The sequence below is a fragment of the Anarrhichthys ocellatus genome, unplaced genomic scaffold (assembly GCF_004355925.1).
Source record: "Anarrhichthys ocellatus isolate YVR2014 unplaced genomic scaffold, GSC_Weel_1.0 scaffold74, whole genome shotgun sequence".
Lineage (NCBI taxonomy): Eukaryota > Metazoa > Chordata > Actinopteri > Perciformes > Anarhichadidae > Anarrhichthys > Anarrhichthys ocellatus.
In genome coordinates, this window is record NW_022280104.1 from 577,055 (window position 1) to 599,232 (window position 22,178).

Sequence of the window (22,178 nt, forward strand, 5' to 3'; positions counted from 1 at the left end):
CGTTGAGAAAACATGACTGCATGAACAACATTATATTTTGTCTTATAATTAACTGTGCTGACTATGCAGTGTGGACTTATATTATACTTGTACATGACCTCATGTCATGGCCCTGATGTTGATTATCTGCTGTAGTACTTTTTCTATGCCGGAGCCTGGACCATATTACCATACTCGCTCTAAAAAAAGAGGAGGTTCTTCATAAAGCAGCGGAGATCCTTAAAAGTCGAAAAACATGAAGTTTTCAAAGCTTTTCTCTCAAATACAAAATTTAGCTTTGGAGCTCTTGGGACGATTCCTTACAGAGTGCAGTCATCACCACTTAACAACCACCCTCCGTTTCTGCTCTCAGGCCTGATGCAGAGAACAGCAGAATTCAGTGTGTTAATTGCTGCTGTCCATAGAGACATTGGCACATTATGAGGTATAAAAAAATACATAATCTGTGACTTAAATTAATAATCCGGGACCTCTTCATATAACAAAATATCTCTTTTGTTAATCTCTGCAAGTTGTAGTTAGCACCTTTCTAAAAAAAACACCCTTTGGTACACAGGACGTGGTACATTTGAACATTTCCAGCCGCCGTAAACTTTTGATTGAATTAAACAGATGGGAAGAGAACTCTGAGAGAACTCAGAGAGAACTCAAAGAACGTGTCTCAGTAAAACGATCTTTGGGAAAATTTCACACACATGGAAGAAAGATGTTGTCAAACTACATAAAACAGATGAAGCAGATTGCATACATCCCAATTTAACTGTATTCATGATGTCCTCTGTGAGATTATTCATGTCTGGCTACCCTAAGTTTGTCTGTCAACCTTTTTTCTTCTGACAGCTCTGGCAAACTGCATCTCAGAAAAGGCACAACTCCTGCCTTAAGTACTAAAATTATAATTTTTAATGAACACACTGCATAAAGTATTTATGAGTTGGGAACTTTTGGCTGGATGGCTTTTGGCTGAAGATTTCTGAATTTGGCTGAATACATTTCTGAAGGGCTCCATTTCAAATTAACTTCAAAAAATATTACGTCTCTTTCTGTGCTGAAGAGTCCAAGCAGGCTATCATTATGTATGCAAGGTAACATAAAGTACTATAACAAGCGGCAACACAAGCACTTAGTTAAAGCAGTCATAAAATAGTTGTTCTTTCACATGCCAGTTTCCTATTGTCTTCACTTCAATGATGTAGTGTCTCATCCTGCAGTGATGCATCATTTTTCAGAAGCAGAATTGAACTAGACTTTAATTCTGTGCTAGGAATCTGAAATGTGTATGTTATTAAACAAGAGGCCCACTGGTAGCTAACAACTGTTAATTATACTCGAGGCATAAATGTTCTTGAGTTTGTACTCCTCGTGTTTACACAGTTTTGTCACACCCTATTAAGAATGTTAGGCTAATCACTAAGGTTTAAATTGTGGCTGCAGCATTATATCCCAGATTTTTGTTCGCGTGCCATCCCTTGTAATGGTATGGTACACAAGTTAATGCAGCAAAATAAAGAAACTGTTAAGTGTCACCAGAAATTATTGTGATTACTGTTATTATGAGAAATGTAATTTCTTTCATTAGCAATGCCACAGAGGCACATTAATCACCCAAACACCATTATTCATCTTCATTTTCCATCTCCCTGCCTCTCACACTCTCTCTTCCTCCCATCACATCCATCTCTTCCTTTTCTTTTCTCACTCATCCACTTAACTGCTCCATCTCTCTCCCTCCTCCACACACACTGACATAAAAAAGCCACCTGCACAGACAGACATACACACAACCCAGGGCTGGTAATGCAGGGTTAATAAGATTGGAGAGCAGCTGATGGTTGTGCGCATTCAGGTCAGATTACATTTAATTCGATTGGGTTTCACTTACGAGGCTCCCTCCCACCCTTCTCTTCTCTCTTCCTTTCCTTCCTCCTTCTCCCCATTGTCCTCCTTCTGCTTTTGTTGGACCAGCGGTGGTCCGGCCTCACAAAAAGACAGAGGTTCACACAGAGGGGTACAGCATGTGCAGGCACACACATTCATTTTTTTTTACGTTGGAGTTTGCTGTGAATACACATGCATGCACACGTCCTTGGCCAGTCCGCTGTCCTCCACTGATTCATTTTACATTCTTTTACAATGTCAACTCTGCCTTGAACCAGACACAAGGATGGAGCACATGGGGAAGAAAAGAAACATTTTAATTAATCAAATGTCTTATCTAAGATTATAAAATAGATTTTATAACTATTTAATAATGTGTTACAAAATGTGATAGCACAGCTGAGTGCATCCACAACCCTCAGCCGCTACTCTGCGCCCAGAGACACATACAATATGCACACTGTTGTTGTTTTGAACAGTGTGTTTGGCTAACGGCTAACACAACTAGCAGTACATACACTACTGACTACCTCTCGGCCGCTGCTCGGCAGCTCACTTCTATTGGTTTGGGGTTTTTTGGACGGTGTGTTTGGCTAACCGCTAACGAAACTACCAGTTGCATCAACATTTGTACACTATACAGTATGGTATTCTCCACTTAGAAGCACACAACAGAAGTTAATAGGCCTACTGCATGTCCTAGCAACGCCGGCTGTTTCCACAAACATGTCCAAAAACGAATTCATCCTCTTTTTCGAAAAATTGAAAAATTATCCCCATAGCTGTGGTAGTTTATACTTCCTTACCAAAAAAAGAGAAAATTCCAGTTAGCCTTTAATATTGTTCAACTGTCCAGAGACAAGCTTGCAGTGTAAACAACATTGGCAGTGGTAGATCTAAGCAACACATCTTCCCTGTCCCTGTGTACTCTCGTAATGTACATGTTTTAGTAGGTTAAGATGGATAGGAGGACGATCATTTTCAAATTCACAACAGATGATAAAACCAGACAATTATCACAGCCACACTTTTACAGTAGGTCTTCCTATTTCCAGATGCTGCATCTCTGTCACAGAGTTTGCTTTCTAAAGCAGAGCGCCACCACATTCCACATTATATATGCTGGCTGCTGAAAGGATAGTGTATTATATCTGGCTGTGAAAGGCACGAAGAGGGAAAGAGAGCAAGATGAAACACGCAAAGAAAAACAAAAACATTTGAACAAACAGGGGTGAAAGATGAAGGAAAGTAAAAAAAAAAAATAGAAGGTGCACAGTTTGAAGAAAGAAGGAGACAAGAGAGTGACAAACAAGCAGAAAGGTGAGAAAGAAAGAGATGCCCACGTCGTCCTGTCTATGTGTTTTGTCTCCTCTCATCTTTTCACATGTCAGTCGGCTCTGTTGTCTTCCTCGTCCCATCACTAACCTCAGCTGTCAGACAAATACACACACACACACACACACAGAATATACAGGCATATACAGGCAGATGCAAGCTAGTACACACACACTGAATACATCAGTAAACCATTTCAAGAGAACATCAGGCATCTGGGTTTTATCAGACACGCACGCAAGACAGAGGAAAGACAGCGAGCAAGAAAGAAAGCACACAACTGGACGAACCAAAGGGTTTAATCAGAGCTGATAAATGACAGGCATGCAACAAAGTTTACTTTACATGTGTTTGTGTGTGTGTGTGTCCTCTCTCTCTTTCTCATCACACCGAGCCTTCCTCTCTCAACCCACACAGACCCCCCTCCTCTTTCTCTCTCTATCCACTATCTGTCCTCACTCAACCCTGTAACTAATGACTCTGGAGGAGGCATTGCAGCACCTGCTGCAGACAAACACAAGAGGAGGGGGTGGGACCAAAAAAAAAAAGAGGCGAGGGGAGGTGTGTGTGGGGGGGGGTCAAATGAAGAGAACAAACTAGGCCAAAAAAGAGGGAAAGAAATAGAGAGGGGGAAAGACAGGTGGGAGGTGCCAAGGACGAAGTGGAGGGGAGAAGAAAAAAAGGGAGAGAAGGGAGGGAGGTGTGAAGTGTCACTGCCAGTGGTACCATCTCTCTAATTAGCATAGTGACCTTGGTCCTCTGTAACTGTTATTGTACACACACACACACACACACACACACACACACACACACACACAGTGCTCATATCCGTAGCCGAGTGTGTTTTATTTGTTTTGTTTGCATGGTAAAAGTAGCGCCTGATATGAATTTTAATACACAATCATTTAATAATGCTACATGCTGTTAGCTGGTAGGACCAGTCTTTTGTGATGACAAGATTTCATAAATATTTCACACGCACAGGCGCTAAAACAGACCAGTAGTTGTTTTCCGTCAAGTCCAGCATGTAATTTCTTTATATCAAAGCAGGATTCATGGACACAAGGAAAAGCATTAAAAATGGAATAGAAAGTAATATAAAAAAATAAAAAAACAGACACACACTCATGACATATGTGTTCTAAGTAATTGAGGAAGTTTAAGATCTTGGTCAGACTGCCAGCTCAATTCCATTTTTGTCATATTCAAATTGTATCCATATTGATTTTAGAAAGTCTGGACAGCAAAATAAAAAACATGATCTGCGTTTTTTTTGTTTGTGAAATGGATCCAAACCACATCTAGAGGTTGTTTGAATTGCGTCTCCAATCGTATGGCGACTTGTCAGCGCGACTGTTTGGATGGCGAAATGATGGACTTCCATTTCTCATGCTTTCGAGTTAAAAGCTGCGTCACCAGTGTTGCTACGTAGTTACTGACGCCTTTAACATTACCACAGCAAACCAATGCAGAGTGAAGTCTGGACACACTAATCCCATCTTGTCACTTGCAAATAAGATTGTGGACAGGTTGTCTTAATGATCTGATTGGAGAAACAAATCGGATATCCCTGCAGTCTGAATGTAACCTTGGAATATGAGAACATTTAACTAACATTTTGACATTTAGCTTCTTAGTTAAAAGAGGTTTCACCGTAAAGATACAGTTCCAAGCAGGGAAAGTGAGAATGAGGCAGGGAGACGAAAAAACTAGCTGTGCGTGAGCAGGCAAGAGAGAGGGGGAGTGTACAGCTGTAGCAGTAATCATCTTTCAGGTCAACAGTAATTACCAAGAAGGCTGAGGAAGTGACACACGCACACACTGTTTCATCTCTCTTCACATCTCGGGTTGCTGTATTTTCCTCATCTTGTTTATTTCACACCCAAACCATACAACTGTCACAAAGAAGACGTCAGTGGGATCTGCAGGGTTTAATGGATAAAGGTTTCACAATTATATATACTGTACACCAGACAGTCTAATCTTGCTTCATCTGTGCTATAATTAATTCATGGGTAATGTCAGGAAGGTACTCTAATCATGGTTAACTTTGAGGTTGGCAGTTGGATTTTCAGACCTGTGAAATATACTGCTGCTTCGCACTCTCCTATTGGTAATCCAAGCAATTTTTAAGGTACTGCACCCCCCACATCCCTCACATGATGAGCAACACATCAGGAAAATGCCTGTTTGGCTTTGGCCACATGATGCAGACTAGGTGGTATCCCTGGGTACACTACTTTGTAGCCCTGCATGTTGTCTTCAAATGACTTTCCATCCGATACTCAAGAACTCTGGTTGTTCCACCGTCCCCCAGACTTTGTGGAAGGAATCCTCCGGTTCTGCAAAAGCTGAACAGAGCTTGCCGCTGGCGCCCCACGATGGGGCCATGCTTTGTGGATTTTATATCTATACAACCGATGTGTTTATAATTAAATTGTTACAAGGGCACAAACTTGTAACACACACACACACACACACACATGCACTTCAAAACTCATTCTGGCACGGCGGGCAGTTGCCTCCCATCAGTGTTCACTTAAAGTAAAATCTTCATGCTTAATGAGCTCTTCTAGTCAAATAATTTAGGCTTGTATGATTTTAACTTAAATTGGGCAGAGAACAAGACGTATGCTCTAATCATTGAACAGTGCCAGGCCTCAGTTTAGTCTGCACTCCAAGGATCAAGGATGTGTGCGTGAAGCAGTGACCCTGCAACTACACGTCTGGGCCCAGGGTTCACTGTTCGTTGGTGATTATTGGAATGTTCTCCTCCTTTGAAGCCCAAATGATAACCCCCTGGTTTTACTCATCACGCCTCTGGTCCTCTCTTGACACCCTTCACTTGGTTAAATATTCTTGTATGGTAGATTTGATTATTCTAAATCATTCACTTATGTAACTTGTGTTTTCGAATGAATTTGAACTTAATTAATGATGTTAATGTGTAAACATGCTTTCCGCTCCAACACCTTTTAACACTGACTCAAAAGAATAATGCCCCCTTTTTGAGCGCTGTGAAATGAAATGGTGTTAACTCTGCTATGTGGATAAATGATCGTGTAAATCTACTATTTCCACCTGATAGAGCTTTGATTCAGTTACAATGTTCAGATTAAGGATGTGACAACTGATTCTCTTTCACAGATTTCCAACAGATGTTTACTTGAAAACATGGATAAAACTGCTTCTGCTGCTGTAACTGCTATTATGCACAAATGTGTTCATTATTTTGTCAATAAAATGAAGGATACAGACTCTCCCGTAAAACATGTGCACCTCAACAGCGTCTTGTCTTTTTCTATTTTGTACAAAAGAACAAAAGTAAAAACAACTTTCACTAGTGCCTAACAATATTGCATTCTATCAAATCCCTAACTAAAAGAAAACTCATTCACACCATTCAAACAAACAGTTTTACAAGGCAATAAAACTGTTGCTCCTACATTGTTTAACCTTTGTATTTCTCTCTCTAGCTCTCTCTCTCTCTCTCTCTCTATATATATATATATATATATATATGATGGCATTTTATGTGAGTGTGAGCTATGTGAGTTCAGGTCTTTGATACAGTCCAGCTCTATCTCCACACCTTTCTTCAAGCCTCCCCTCTCCAAAAAGCAATCAATATTCACATTTCTTAGATGTCTCATCTCTCTTTCACAAAACCTAATCCTCTTTTTCGCTCTACCTACTGCCACTACTGTCTTGTGGAGGAAAAGCTTTTAACTATCTTGCAGATTAGAACAAAGAACAAAAGTTTCTGTCCCAGCTAACCTACAAAACCTCAGCGTTACGCTGAGAAGGATGTGGGTAATGGCATGGCATGAGTTTCCACTTCGATCAGTTTAATTGGTACTGAATGAGTTGAAACCAGACTTTGTCAAATCCCAATTAAGCTGCTCATCTTACAAAATGTTAGAGGCTCAAGCTGGAAATCCAACAGCAGTGTTTTTGAGACCTTCTCCAGCAACCTGATTCAGGAAAGTTAGCCGGGACATCAGCAGCTCTGCGCATAATTAGTTCATGAAACAGTAAGAAGTGTCACTTGGAATTGACTCTTTGCCCTCAATTCCATCCCTCAGGGAAACTCAATCTCCAAGGAGTCGAGGGTTCTCCTCTCTTTAATAACAGGTAAACACATCAACACTGCTCATGCAAATGCCCCCTCAAGCCGTTAGGAACAAAATAAGAGATGGAAGTCTAATGAAAAGAGGTTTAATAGAAGAGCGAGGCAAAGGTGGCTCAGAGGCTTGCTGCTGTTTAATTCAATGGGATGCTGTTGGTGCCCGAAGACTGGCCGATTTTAATTGCACTCCTCTCTCATTTATAAAAGGAAGTATGCAGCGATACAGCTTTAATGAATCGGAAAGCAAGGCAAGCTATTCAGTGTCTTTTTTTCTCACACACATTGAAGGATAATGGGATTGTGCTGGTAAGGCCCACATGTGTTGGCACAGCTTTGCTGCATAGGCTGCTACTGCCAGCTACACGCTCACACACACACGCGTTCACACCACAAGCGACAAAGCAACAGGCTAAAAGTCATTTTCAATGGAAGTCGGTGACATTAAGCTAAAAACTGACGGCCGACTGGCGTGACGCGTTACAAATCAAAGTTTTTTCAGCTCATCAACAACTTATCCAAAGCTACATGTATCTCAGACTTTGATAGGCAGTGAATCCAGTGATCGTTATTATGATTATCACCACCGCACTGTACTGTTGGTACATGTCACTAGTATTATTGTGACCACAAATAACCTCACCTTCGACACCATTGGCTTTCTCCAGGGTATACAGACAGTGATTAAGTCGACCTGGAGTACAACACCACACGAAAGTCAAACACCTCAATAACAACAAGGGGAGCAGAGAGTGACAGGCGGGGTGAAGCTTACCTTTGCCATCTGTGCCTGGACTCCACTGGCTTTGAGCGAGGCCACAGCTTTCTGGGCTGCTGCAGGGCTGTCAAAGTCCACAAAGCCATAGCCTGCACATACACGTACACACACAGACAGCACAGAAGAAGATGAGGAGGAGGAGGAGCAAACTGAGGGGAAACAAAAGGATAAATAAATAAAGAACATCAGTTAAGGTTGTTCTGAACATCGCTGAGCAGAACCAGCCAGTGTCTGCGCTTTGTTTTCAATGCTGCATCAATCCTGTAAATGTGTCACAATCAAGTCAGGTCACGTATCTTATGAAAGCTGCTAGTTCCCCCATTAAACGTGTTTTCAGCACAGAACATCAACAGAATTGGTGTCATAACAGTAACTCTTGCTATCTTGTTTATGATCCAAAAAAATCTTCTAATGTCTGCCCAAGTTTTGTGTACTACGGCTCTTTTTAATGAAATGATGTTTTGTGTCGACTCTACTGTTGGCTGCACGGTTGGCTGCTCACCATAAACTCCCTGTAGATGGACACATACGGCGACACATATATATATATATATATATATATATATATATATATATATATATATATATATATATATATATATATATCATGTGTACAGTCGTGACTCAATGCTGAGAGCCTTTTTAACTGTAACATGTAAAATCTACTGGCTTCCAATTGTCTGACATTTAATACCCCACTGCATTGCATGCGAGCTTGTTTCGTCCCTGCACTACAATCAATCTCTCAGTGCATATGGGGTTCCCATAGAAGTGGCCAATACAAGTGACATCAAGGAAAATTCTCTGCATTTAATGTAGCCATTAAAGTGATTCAGCGTCCTGTTTAAAGAAATAAAGACACAAAGAGAATGAGCGTCGGTCGATTTTATTGCAATGTGGTCTGCATCATTTTGTGTGTGTGTATGTGTGCAGGGTATCTGCACACCAGGGTTTCTGGGGATCTAGGTTGCGGCTTGGCCGGAAGCCCTGAAGGACAAAAAGGTCTGACACATGCATATCAATCTATACTTTTAGATATACGCCCTGTTTTACGGCCACATGGGTGGGGCTGGAAAGAGATGGGGTTAAATAGACAAATAGACAGAAAGAGGCAAAGAGAGACGCAGACTGCCTGTCGTGTGAATGGCAGTTTGCCTAGAAGGGTGTGTGGTATTGGTGAGATAGCCCGAGAGACTCCTAGTATAAGAATGTTTTTGATTGTGTGTTTATATGAGAGGCGAATAAAAAAAAAAAGACATATTGACACACGTGCATTAAGCCAGAAAGAAAAATGCCAAATGCACAGCAGCTTTGAGACTCCGTCTGTAGTTGTGAGTAGGCTGCGTGTTAACACGATTAAATGATCCACATTTCAAAAGCCTCACTCATTACAATCCGAAATGTAAACATGTTAGGAATGAGGGATACACTCTCTCTCTCTCTCTCTCTCTCTCTCTCTCTCTTCAACTCACACACTTCCTTTCTAACTGTTCTTGTCTTTCTATCTTCTCTTGTTGATTTGGAGCCACTTCGTGTTTTGCTGATAAGCACATGACTTTTTACTCTTCAAAGGCATCAAGCTGCTTTCACAGCAAGATGCGTAGAGCACGCACAAATATTTATACTGTTGCTAATGAGAAATCCATAATTTAGCCAAAATAAGATAACACCAACACACACATGCACGTATAATGTTCAGATGAATTTCTTCATTCAAGAAAACAGATTCATAAACATATGCAAGCACGTTGTGTATACACATGCACACTGCATACACAGTTTTCATCTATACTCATCTAATTAGGGCCACACCAATACAGTTGAACTAATTGAGAATGTACAAACATACAGCATTCATCAGTAGCTCGGGAAGATCCTTTTGTTTCATTCAAGAAAAGTTCATTACTCATATCTGCACTAATGGCTGTTTGTTTAACCATAATTACCATCTGTGTAATTAGTGGGAGAATAAAACCCCGAACACAGTTCACAATGGATAATTCAATCACCGCTAGTCAAAAACAGAGTCCTCTTGTTTGATGCAGTGGTTTAGCATTATTAGTAGCGCACACATCTTTTAAATTAGAGCGACCGTATTGATAAAGCTGGTGTTCTAAAGAGAAATCCATAAATTATACACATTACATTCTGTTTACAGGTCTTGAGGAGTACTACTACATATGTGGAAAAAGAAATATGTGACGCCTTTTGTGGCTCTATGAAAGCTCGTCGAAATCTGATAAACTGCCTCAAGTGATGTCACTTCAGCGTCGGTTGGGGCGGAAGACTACACGTTTGAAAATGGTTGTGGAGCTAGAAAGAAGTGACCTTATACCAGACCTGTGTAGCCCGCTCCTTAGCCCTGCTTGAGGTTAGCTGGTGCATCTATTTCAACGCTTTATTTCTGAAACTGTCCATCCTAAGTCCCACAGTAAAATAGGAATGCAATGCCAAATTGATGGAGTACTCTTTTAAAGAAAAAAAAAATGTGGCTACTTAAAATAATGAGCTGTATTAGTTTTCCGTGTGCCAGCCATGTAGGTCACTAATGTCACAAACCAGAGCTAAACATATCACTTCACGTCAATAAAGTTTTAGTTCATTACTGAGAGCATATATGCAACACAGATCATATTTACCAAGGCATAAAGCTCCTGGACAGCACTGTCACACATTGTAATTGTCTCACTTAGAGTTGTTAATTTGTTAATCAGTTTATTTAATCACCTCCATTTCCTCCTTTGTAATAATTAAGCATGAAACACATTATGGATTATTATGGGGTGTTTTTGTTATGAGAGCAGCAGGCAGCTCCATGATTCAGTCTGCATAAACAAATGTCCTTTTACTCACCATCAGTAACTTGTGGCCTTAATAGACAGTTTTCAATTATTTGGATCCAAAGAGGATGCAGTTAGGATTTTACAAAGACTACATAAAGTATATCTGATGCTTGAGGCAGGATAGTATTTTTCTCATGTGGTATCCGTATCATACTAAAGATATTTGTATATGAGCACACAGTATTTGGACAGCTTCAATGCAGTATGTTTGTTGAAGTTGAACACAGTCAATGGAATCAGTGGTGGTAACTTGTGAGGTTCTGTAGAGGCAAAACACTTAATCAGCCAATTGTGCCGTAGTTAGTAAAACAGTACCAGAAAATTAAGTCTATGTGTCAGCTGCCTTGCACATGATGATCGCTTCTAAAAAAATAAATAAATATTGAGTTGTTGTAGATGCTGGTGTGTAATCTAGCCTTTTCCTGCACACATTCATTATTTTTTACATCTTAAAATGTTTGTTTTGGTAGAAAAACGCCAGACACCCTTCACGAAAGACATGAATAATAGAGACATTCCTTTTTCTCTGAGTGCTCATCTTATTGACAGGTTTGGTATGATGGAACATCAGCCTTGAAATGTGCCATTTGCTTTGACTCAATTCATCACTCAAGGAGCGAGCTGTGTTTTCTGAACATGTATTTGCCTCTCCATCCAGGGAGGTCAGAGGTCAAGTACCAGCGACCGAACACACTCCAGGAGCTGGTAGAGATTCATTGTCTTGCTCAAGGACACTTGAGTTGAAGCTCGTTGAGTCTGTGAGCAGATGCCTGTCTTCCAAGCTGATGGAGATCATTACGCCGCACTTCTGCCCAACATGTAATTTGTACATTTTCATATAACTTAAACACTACAACCCACCCTCTTTAGTTGGGTGAAAACTCTCATCACATGTGGATGTAAGTGATAGCTCTTCTAGGAATGATAAGGATATTTCTAGAGAGAACGGAAGAATGAAAATAATATCTCTGAATTATATATTCCTCTCTCTCAAATGTCCCTCCCATCTGTGGCCTTACGATGACACAGAGATGAAAATTCATCTTGCTCAGTCCGGCCTGACAAATATTCCACTCGTGAATGAAAAAAAGTTTTATTACCAAGCACGCTCCCACATGAATACACACTCATAGCCACAGATGGATGCACAGATAAACATAGGTACTCACATCCGTGCATACACACACGCATGCACACACACAAACACACACCCATCTAATCTCCTGAGCTCCCAGAGTTCCTGGCCTTGGGCCATTAGACTAACCGAGTACAGAGGAAAAAGGAGTGAGCGACGGAGCAAAGGAGGCATGGGGGGAGGCAGGGAGTCGGGGGGAATGGGAGAGTGGCAGGCTGAGAGAGAGTAAGAATGAGATGAAAAACAGGAGGGAGGGAGGCGGAGAAAGGGCAGGAGACACGGAGACAGTGAGAGGGAGGGCCCTTGTCTTTGGGAAATGGAAATCCTTTACAATCTAAAGTGGTTTCCTCTCCCTTCCTTCCTCCATCCTGTGCTCTGTGCCCTCTCCCTCTCCCAGAGCTCCCACGCTGCTAACTAGAAAACTGTCAGTGTATTTAACATTGAACCTGCTACAAGCTGAGGCTTTTTCAAATAATGTAGTTATATTATTTCGGAGAACAAAGCCAAAGTTTTGCTTTCTTTGTTCAGTAACATGACAATCCATGAAACAATTTTTTTAGAGCTCATATTTTAATGTATCTATGCACCATTTCATATATTTACATATTGTTCCAGAGGGAAACATCAACCTTTCAGGGACTAAAAAAAGCAAAGAAGCCTTGAAGACATTGAACAGGGCTTGAGGAACTCCACAAAATAATTTAGAGGAAGTAAGACCGTCATAGAAATTGGGATCACAAGGCTGTCACATGACAACAGCTGTGAACAAACCGAACATAATCCCTGCAGACGGCAAAGAAGGACGACTTTATTTATTTACCTACCTGACTCTTTGTCTCTCACGCTCTCTACCTCTCTCTCTTTCCCCTCTGCAGAATCTTCCTGAAAAGAGGAGGCTGTCTGCTCAATCATCAGTTTAAAGGGGTCCTCTTCCTTTTCGGTCAGCCCCAGGTTATTTTCACCCCCTCCCTCCACCCCCCACCGTGCCTCCTCCCATCCATCCCTCTCTTTTCGAAGCGAACTCTCTTTGCCAATTTGTACTCTCTTAGTCACGCTAAGCACTTATCTTGTCCCCACTGAATGCCTCTGCAATCAAACCAACACTTATCCGGTTGTAAGGCATTCTAATGGCCGCCTGATAATGAAACTCCTTCATTGTGAGTTAACAACTGGCTGAGAGATGTATGAAGTCTACAACACAAGCAGTGAAAGTACTGATGAGGGTCACAGACTAAACATTGCTGCTGCAGCTGCTGCATTTTAAGTGTTCTGTGCATTAAATAAAAAGCATAAATTTACAGAGAGGAAGTGTCAGTTTGCATTTTGAAACTGTCTCTCTAATGTTTTGTATTCATAAAGGTCTTTTCTGGAGTAAATACAGAGTATAGTGCCAGTTCCAGTGTCAAGAAGTTACTTAGAAACACACAGGCTCATTGATTTCACAAAATACACCCAGGTTATAATTTAAAAAAAAAAGTTTGATACCCACGTTAGCGCTTAAAATGTGATTTAATGTGTTAAAACCAGGCTGTAAACGTTCTGTTTGAGTCGTATATCCCTATTTGTATTATGAAAATGGGCATCAAACTTCATTCATTGACTTTTTATCTAATTTCAGACAGAAATCTAAGAGACATGAACATGAATAGCAGATGCACAGGCAGTTCTGTAAATACTATATTGGGTGAGTGCATACATGTACATATTCACACTTTTTTCAATGTGTACAGTCAATGCAGTCATGAATTCTGGACAGCACATGCGGACGAACGGCAGATCATGAAATTTGAGAGGTTGAAAGCTGGTGTTATTTCACATTTTTCTTATTGCCAACACAATCCCATTAGCAGACCAAAAACCAACAAAGCCACTTCTGTAGCTTTTAGTTCCACGTGTATTCATTCCTAACGAAGACTTAAATCATTTTTGAAAAAGGCTAAATAATTGCCTCAAACAGCTGGGCACTGCAGTTTTTAGCCAACGTAACTCAAACAAGAGTAAATAGTGTATTTGTTGAGGACTATTTTCAGCTGAGCAATGATACACATTTGGTGCTCTAGTGAGTATTCATCGCAGCAGAGCTACTTGTATGTGGGAGTGACTCAAAATAATCTACAGGGATAGTCTTTCTATGGGATTTGTTAAGATAAAGAAAAATATAGAATATCATCACTTCAAAGCAGATATTAAGATTAGTTGTGGTTTATTTGTAAGCACTGCAATTAAATGGCCTTTTTAGATGCAATGTGCTCTTAAATAAAGCAGCTATTATTTTCAATTTGTAAATCATACTAATGAGAAGCATGAAGCCATAATTGGCAAACATAATAATCATGAGCTGGAGCACTGATGCTCTACTAAATCCGGTTTCTTAAATTCCATTTCAAGAAACAGCAATGAAAAAATGTAATGATTTGAGAAGGTGGAAGAATAACTGATAATTATCACTGGGTTAATAGAATCTTCCGCCTTCCCTTCGGCTGTGCTGTAATGATGTCAGGACAGGCATTTCGATATGCTTTCAGAGCTCCAAGCAATATTTGATTATGTGATGTCAAAGCAGGTACTGGAATTAAGAAATTTGTAAGATTTATATACCTGGTCATTTAAAAAGAGCCAACATACTAACTAAAGTAAAATAGTGTTTTCAGAGGAGATTCAATGAGGTTTGGTGTTCCCATTATTATTTTAAGACATCATTTTGCATTAACATTCCTGCCACTGCTATCAATCAGACTAGCTTTTCCTTCACTCATACCGTTGAAGCTGATGCGCTGATTACAGGGCATTTGTGCTGTTGTCCTAAACGTCAGTATACCTTCGAGTGCAGCCCTAGCAGATGAGGAGCAATCATGCTGAACACATGCTCTTCTGTGCCTCTTCAAAAGCAGACGACTACAATCACATTGATTAGTGCTTTGTTCAGACCACTCCAACAATCAAGCAGACCCTCATCAGAAGACACTCGAGTGAGCCTCATTCACCACAGAGACTATTTGAAACGCATTGTGGCTATTGTGTGGTGTTCGCAGTTTGGATTCGGCCAATGACAACAATCAACGATCAAACATCTTGATTTCAAAAGCTGCTTAACTTTGAGCATCATTGGGGTGCAATCCTGAAATCATCATCATAGAAAAGTTAAACAGAAAGATGTTCTAGCAGTGCATTGTCAGATAGATTAAAGGATGACATGGTCATTATCTCAGTCAGTACTGTTGTGTTGTGTACAGCGTGACAACACGCACCCTTACCACATAGCTTACCACACAATTCTGAGGCAAACACATGGACCATGTGCAGCAGCACACAGAGCTGAAGTTGAAGTAATTTGTTTTAATTTGACGTCACACTGTTGACAGACATTTTAGCCCATTGTAAAAGCTTTTGGCATTGATCAATTGGGGAAATATATAACAAAAGTGTGATTGGTCTGCCAAGTTTAATCAATTCTCAACTGATGTTTTCCAGACCCAAGTCTCATATCTAAATCGGAGTTTGTGAAGTATATGGAACCTTTGCAAGGCTACAGATGGCTGGATGAACTGGATGAAGTCATTGGATCCTCACTCACCTTTGCATTGGTTGGTGTTCTTGTCCAGGATGGCCTTTGTTGACACAATCTTCCCATATCTGTAAAAACAACGATGAAATATTCATTATTCAATATCAGTCATTATATCAGTTTTGCTCTTCTAAACAGAGAAATATTGGTTGTTCTTTGAGTCATATGCATGCTGCCTGGCTCTAGGGTGGCATTGGCAGTTTGTCATTCTATAGGTCCACTTTGGTCCAGATATACAGTATATCAACAACCGTGATTGCACTGAAATGTATCACAGACATACTTGGTCCCCAGAGGATGAAACTTTATGACTTTGGAGATCCCCTGAATTTTAATCTAGCGCCCACATGAGTTGTTCAAATTCAAATTTGTGGATTTTAAAAACTATTGGATGGATTGCCATGAACTTTGGTACAGACATTCAAGTTCCCCATCTAGCACCGTCACTACGTTAACATTTATATATTTCCATCACTTTGATTTTTGGCCTAATTGTTTTCTGACATTCACATCAGTGTCAGCTTTGTTTAGGGCAAATGTTAGCATACTAACATGCTAAACTGAGATGTGAATTTGGTAACCATTATTCTTGCTAAACAGCAGCATGTTAGCAATGTCATAGTGAGCATATTGCCATGCTAGCATTAGCATTTAGCTCAAAGCATGACTGTGCCTAAGTAGAACAAAGAAGTGTCTAAATTCAAGAAATGTTACTTCATCTGAGACGATATTTTTTAGGTGCAACTGCAAAGATGTTTTTACAAAGTTTGAATTTAAGACCATAACACAGTTTTTCGGGGTGTCCGCAAGACAATTTTCTTTCTATGCTTCTATCTATTCATTCTGTCCTTATCTGTTCCAAATCTCACCCAACACAGACAGTATCGTCTCATACATGATCATACTGTAATCACTTGACATCTGTATGGCACCAAATCCTGCTTGGAGGGCCTATAAGAGAGACAGACAACCTCCATGCCTCCGTTCTCTCTGCCAACTTTAAAAGTCTGTCTCTTTCTTACGTTTGACACCTCTGCCTCTCTCTTTGTCTTCTTCCCTTATTTCCCCATCCATTCCACTTCTATTCTCCAGCTCACTGTTCTCACACAGAGAAGTTAATAATGTTTCTTATCGGCCCGGTCTTTCGGTCCTCCTGGAAAGAGAGGGGTGCGAAGACAGAAAACTGAGAAAGAGGCTGAGAAGCAATGAGGAGAGACAGAGAGGAGGGCGCAAAAAAAGACTGAGACAAGAATTCTTGGATCGCTGAGATCAGCCTGGATCACTGACTAGCGATGTGGAGGAGACTTTTTAATGAATGTTTTAACACTGCTGTACAATGACTGACTGGCTGGCTGAGTGACTATCAAAGAGATTGACAGACTGACAAGCTGGCTGACTGGCTAATGGCCACAGGTGAGGGACGGAAGCAGAGTCCCTCTTTCCTTTAAGAGAAAAAGAGGGAGACAACTAGGAGGGAGACAGGAAAGATAGAGCAATCAGGAGAAGATACAGTGTGGGAGGTTATGAGCAGAGAGGGTGAACAAAGAGAAGGAAGGGGGAGAGAGAGAGACTCGGAAGAATGAGAAATAGATGAGGAGAGGGAGAGCAGTCAGTCAAAAGATAAAACGAGACACTGAAGGCGAGGAGGACGCAAGGTAGTCAGGGAGCGATAGAGAGATAGTAAGAGGTGTTTAATAAAGAAGAGATCATTTAGTTGTCAGCATCAGGAGAGTCTCTGTCAGCCAACTGCTTCTGTCAGTGAGAAGAAGAGAACAGAGACTAGCTCGCCTGGCAGCTTCACATCGTACTCTATTGGGACAGGAGACTTTAGGAGTAAAGTCAGACAAAAGGCTTTAAAAGGCTGCTATCACACATAACACGACAGCTCAGCAGCTTATGATCTTGAAATTGGTAGAGAAAAGTCACTGCTCTTTTCAGACAATGCTCAATTTTCACACTTTTTTCTGCAAATTGAGATGTTTTACATCTTAATTATATAAATTAAACCATTTGTGACAGGCTTAAATCAAATCTAATGTTCGATTTTTTTTTTTTTTTTTTTCAAAGTCAGGGCTTGTGGTAAACAAGTTCTTTGGCCTGTGGTTTGGGGAGCAATCCAACTGTTGCAGACGTGAAAAACACTCTGAAAAAACAAGGCAGAACTAATCGCCCACGCAAAGACAAACACACATGCGGACGCACATGCAAGGCAACGCCACAGATCAAAAACACCAAAGCGGTAATCACACACATTACACACACCATCTGGCAATACCCAACTCTTTGTTGACTTCTGCCTCAGTGTGATTCAAACTGTGTGTGTATATGTGTGTGTGTGTCAGTGCATGAGTGTAAACACCTACAGTGCATGTGTGAGTGAATGTGCCTGGTGAGTTAGTATGACTGCATGACAAAGATCTCATGCACCATGGGTGTTGTGGCAGCTTGTTTTTCCCGGCAGAAAAGTGAAACATTTCCAGCATCTTCCTATTTGTGTGTCTCTGTGTGTGTGTGTGTGTGTATGTATGTGTGTCGGTGACAGAGAAAGAGAGTGAGAAAGACAAAGAGAGAGGTACCTAGCCTGACACATTATGAATCTTGAGAAAATATGTTCCCGGTTGTCACAAAGTGGAAAACAAATACAGCGGATATTCAATGCGTTGCTGTGTGTGTGTGTGTGTGTGTGTGTGTGTGTGTGTGTGTGTGTGTGTGTGTGTGTGTGTGTGTGTGTGTGTGTGTGAGGTACAAGTATGAATCCACCTGTTCATTCTCTCGCTACACAATCTAGCCGGACTGAAAAAAAAGAATAATAGGAGGAGAGAGGAATGACACCATGGCCTTGGGGAAATGTCAAATTACAACAACACTGCGCCATCCAAAATGGTGTCTCCTTCTGGACTTGATTCAGTGGTGAAATTCCATTTCATCCAAACAGCTACAGCAGTCTGCTATGAGGTGATGGAATGGAAGAAAGTATTGATAATAGATCAGATGACGAAGTAAGGAGGGAAAAGGAGAGCATGGAATAAGAGGAGAGGAAAAGTGCAGAATGTACCGTTCTGTCTTAAAGTCCCAACTGGAACCTTCTCATTGATTCCAGCAGAAGCCTGAGCTAGTTGAAATAACTTTGACCCGCACTTGAACCGACGGCACACATGAGACACTCATGAATGCTATTCAAATACCTACAACATAACAAGGAGCCAGGTCGTTCGGGTTAGCACTTCCTTATTCCAATACTCTCCACTGGGCCAAAGAAACAGTAAGTGAATCAGTTCTGAAAGGGATCTGGGTACGGCATCTGTTTCCATTAGATGTAAATCATGAGTAAAGAGTCCATAATGGGAGATAAGTGTGAAGAAACAGTGGAGCACTTTCCCACAGCTTAATCTGCAGTTCTGTAACCGAACTTCTTTCTTCCCTGATTTATAAATATAAGGAGGCTGGTCAAGTACATCAAGATGACATGGAACCGAAAGTGTATTTCCTGTCTGCTCAGTTGATTCCCATGACGATTGTTGTTGTCAGTCATATTCAGATGACACCACTCTGATTCCCTGTGTGCTCAACAGAGCGTATACCTCAAGAACATGGGTCGTAAATTATAGAGAGAAAAAAGTCATTAGTTAATATGTGATCATGTAACTGCTGAGAGAATAAAAAGTTCATCTTACACTTTTCCTGTGGAGTGAAATCCTTCACATTCATAGATAAACCTGGTGAAGTATCTACATTTTGTCAAGAAGCTGCTTTTATATCATAAAGTAGCTGGATAGCCAAACACTTTCTATTTTCTTTGGCTCTATAGAAATGCTACAAAGTCCCAAAAAACGGTACTAAGCTAGAAAATAACTTTTAGGACAAGGAAACTCCTCAGAATCTTTTTTAACAAGAAATGCAACAAACAAAAAACAGCAAGACAGCTGAAATTGACAGTATTTACCAGACTGTCAAGATTCGAGGGGGAATGTCAATGCAAAACTCAGTGCACCAAATGTTGGCAGTCTCTGGGTGCACCCTGGCTGTGTGTTCATGTGTGTGTGAAGTGTTAATGACGGTCCTCTGAGGGCCCCCACAGCGTCAGATCTGTGTTTTCATTTCCTTGTGGAGCACCATCAGCCTATGGATGCTCACCGCTTGATGTCTACTGAACCACAGTTGCCACCCACACACACAAACACATGCACTTGCACTATCTCTCCAGGATGTATGTGAGTGTAAATATATGTATACATATATATATACATTATGTATATGTGGACGTTCGGTGTGTCTGTACATTGTGCATGTTCTCTCTAAAGGTTGTGTATGTGTTTGAGTGTGTGTGTGTGTGTGTGTTTGTGTACGCGCATGCATGATCGTCCACGCAGGTTGGTCTCTGTGTGTGGTATTTCCTAATTGGGGATCCAATGCAGCTGTCTTGTCTCTTGCACTTCCCTCCTTTTTTCCCCACTCTGCCAGTTCGACTCAGACAAACACAGAGGGAGGGACCGAGAGAGCGCAGTGCTTCAGAAGTCTTCGAATTCATTTCCCATAGTTTAGCATGTTCAGGTGCTATAAAGAAATGTCGTGTTGGGAGTGTTTCCGTGATGAAAAGGCAAAGTGCTGTGAATTCAGAAGATAGCTCGCTGTCACTGAAACATTGTTTATCTGCCAAAAGGGATTTCCATGAAATCCGTAGCCGTGAGGCACTCTGGTTAGGTGGTGCATTCAGGAGTTGGTATTACACTAGTAGGGTAATACAGTAGGTAAACAACTCTAGGACCACACATGTGGTAAGGTAAACAATCACAAGTACAAACAAAAGAATAACATTAGTTTATTTAATTTTTTCATCTGATAGTACTATGGGGTAGAGTGTGAACTTTTGCCATCAAGATTTATGTCCGACCGAATAGCTGGGTATTGCTCTATTTCAAACACAATGGAGGGTAAATTGAGTTGAGATGAGCCATAAGTCTCAAGAGAGCTCAATACCTTCTCAATTTGGGTCCAAATATAGGATCTTTTTATTTATGGTATTACAGTGGAATTGCCTCGTGTTGGCAAAGGATCATGACTGTTGAACCTAAGGGTCGAGTTATGCTGGAAAATAACTACTTTGTATACGATCCGCTCCAAACGGACACACTTGAGAGCGGGGTGAAAAGCCGGCCATCGCAGAGAGGATGTTCGATAATTGTTCAAATGGGGAATGTGACATGTGATGTGTATGACATAAATGTCTACTGTTTAAAGCCCTGCACACCTGTGGTTCTCCACACAGGTGATTAGAGCTCTTCTCGGGACTGTGTGGGCATGTGCAGACTATGTTTTAATGGCATGTGCCTCACTCTCAGTTAGTTTTGTTGCACCAGCTAAGGTGTGGCAAATATCACTTTTATCTTGTTTACTGGTGCATGGAGTTGGGAGACCACATATACGTAATTCCAAGAACAAGGTGTGCAGGTCCTCTTTATTTAATGTCATTAAAAAAAACTAAATCTGAAAAATAAATCATGTTTCCTGCTCCCCCCCAAAAAATAATTTTGATTGTTTGTTTTGTTTTATTTTAAAGATCTAAGAAAAATTTAAATGTATTTTCATGACAACCGGGCAAACTCCATTTCTATTACAGCACCTGAACAGACCTTCAGGTGAGATTGTTTTGCTATTCTGCACTGTCTGCAGAAATTGTATCATCGTTTGCCATCTTGTCATTTGCCCACTTTGCACCAGCGTTTCAATCGACAAGATATTTATCTTCAAAATGGACTTCTACCAACAATCCAACTGCTCCTATTTAAAAAAAAAAAAAAAAAGGTTTAAGCTGCATCACTTAAATGTATTCTTTTCCACATAGTTTTACTTATAAAACAGTGCAATAATTAAAGATGAATTCTGTCTTTGAAATAGTAGAGACATTTTACATTTTGGGATTCAGGTTTCACCTCAATCACCTGCTAACAAAACACCAAGCACATTCGTGTCACATATACATGCTTTGGTTTTTGTTTTTTAACTCAGCTGTTGAAGATTAACGAGACATTGTGAAGTTATTCAATGTTTTATATTCACCCGCAGTGATTTCTCCTTTGAGTGGCTTTGAGTGGTAAAAGCTTGTCTGTCCTCATATAACCCCTCCATCATGAAGTACAGAATAGCAGATAGACGGACGGACGGACAGACGGATAGATGGATAGATAGATAGATAAATAGATATACAGATAGACAGATAGATGAACAGATAGACAGATCAGAGTAGTGTGTCAGTAGTAAGGGTGAGAGAGAACGACACATGTGGGTATAAAGCAAGCGAGCAAGAGAGAAATTGTCCTTGTGCTCCGCTTTAGATTCCGATCACGTTCTGCTCTGTCCCCAGACGTTAAAAGTGTGTCCATAGTTTTGGCGACCGAGGGAGTGATTGGAAATGTCAGCTGACAACAGCACTTTTCACTGACACTCTGAGAACTGGCACAGAGACAGGGGTAAGGGTTGGGGGGGGGGGGGGGGGGGGGGGGGGGGGGGGGGGGGGGGGG

At 40.9% G+C, this 22,178-nt stretch overlaps 1 protein-coding gene across 4 annotated transcripts in view; it reads right to left on the bottom strand.

Annotated features, from left to right (window-relative positions):
- The window catches only part of LOC116397864 (RNA-binding motif, single-stranded-interacting protein 3-like), a 152,968-nt gene that overhangs the window by 48,626 nt on the left and 82,164 nt on the right, over window positions 1-22,178 (bottom strand). For all 4 annotated transcript variants that reach the window (XM_031873738.1, XM_031873739.1, XM_031873740.1 and 1 more), the window contains 2 exons: window positions 15,670-15,728; window positions 8,115-8,206 (listed from right to left, as the gene is read on the bottom strand). In XM_031873738.1, coding sequence (XP_031729598.1) covers window positions 8,115-8,206; window positions 15,670-15,728 — 151 coding nt within the window. The remainder of the gene's footprint in view (window positions 1-8,114; window positions 8,207-15,669; window positions 15,729-22,178) is intronic.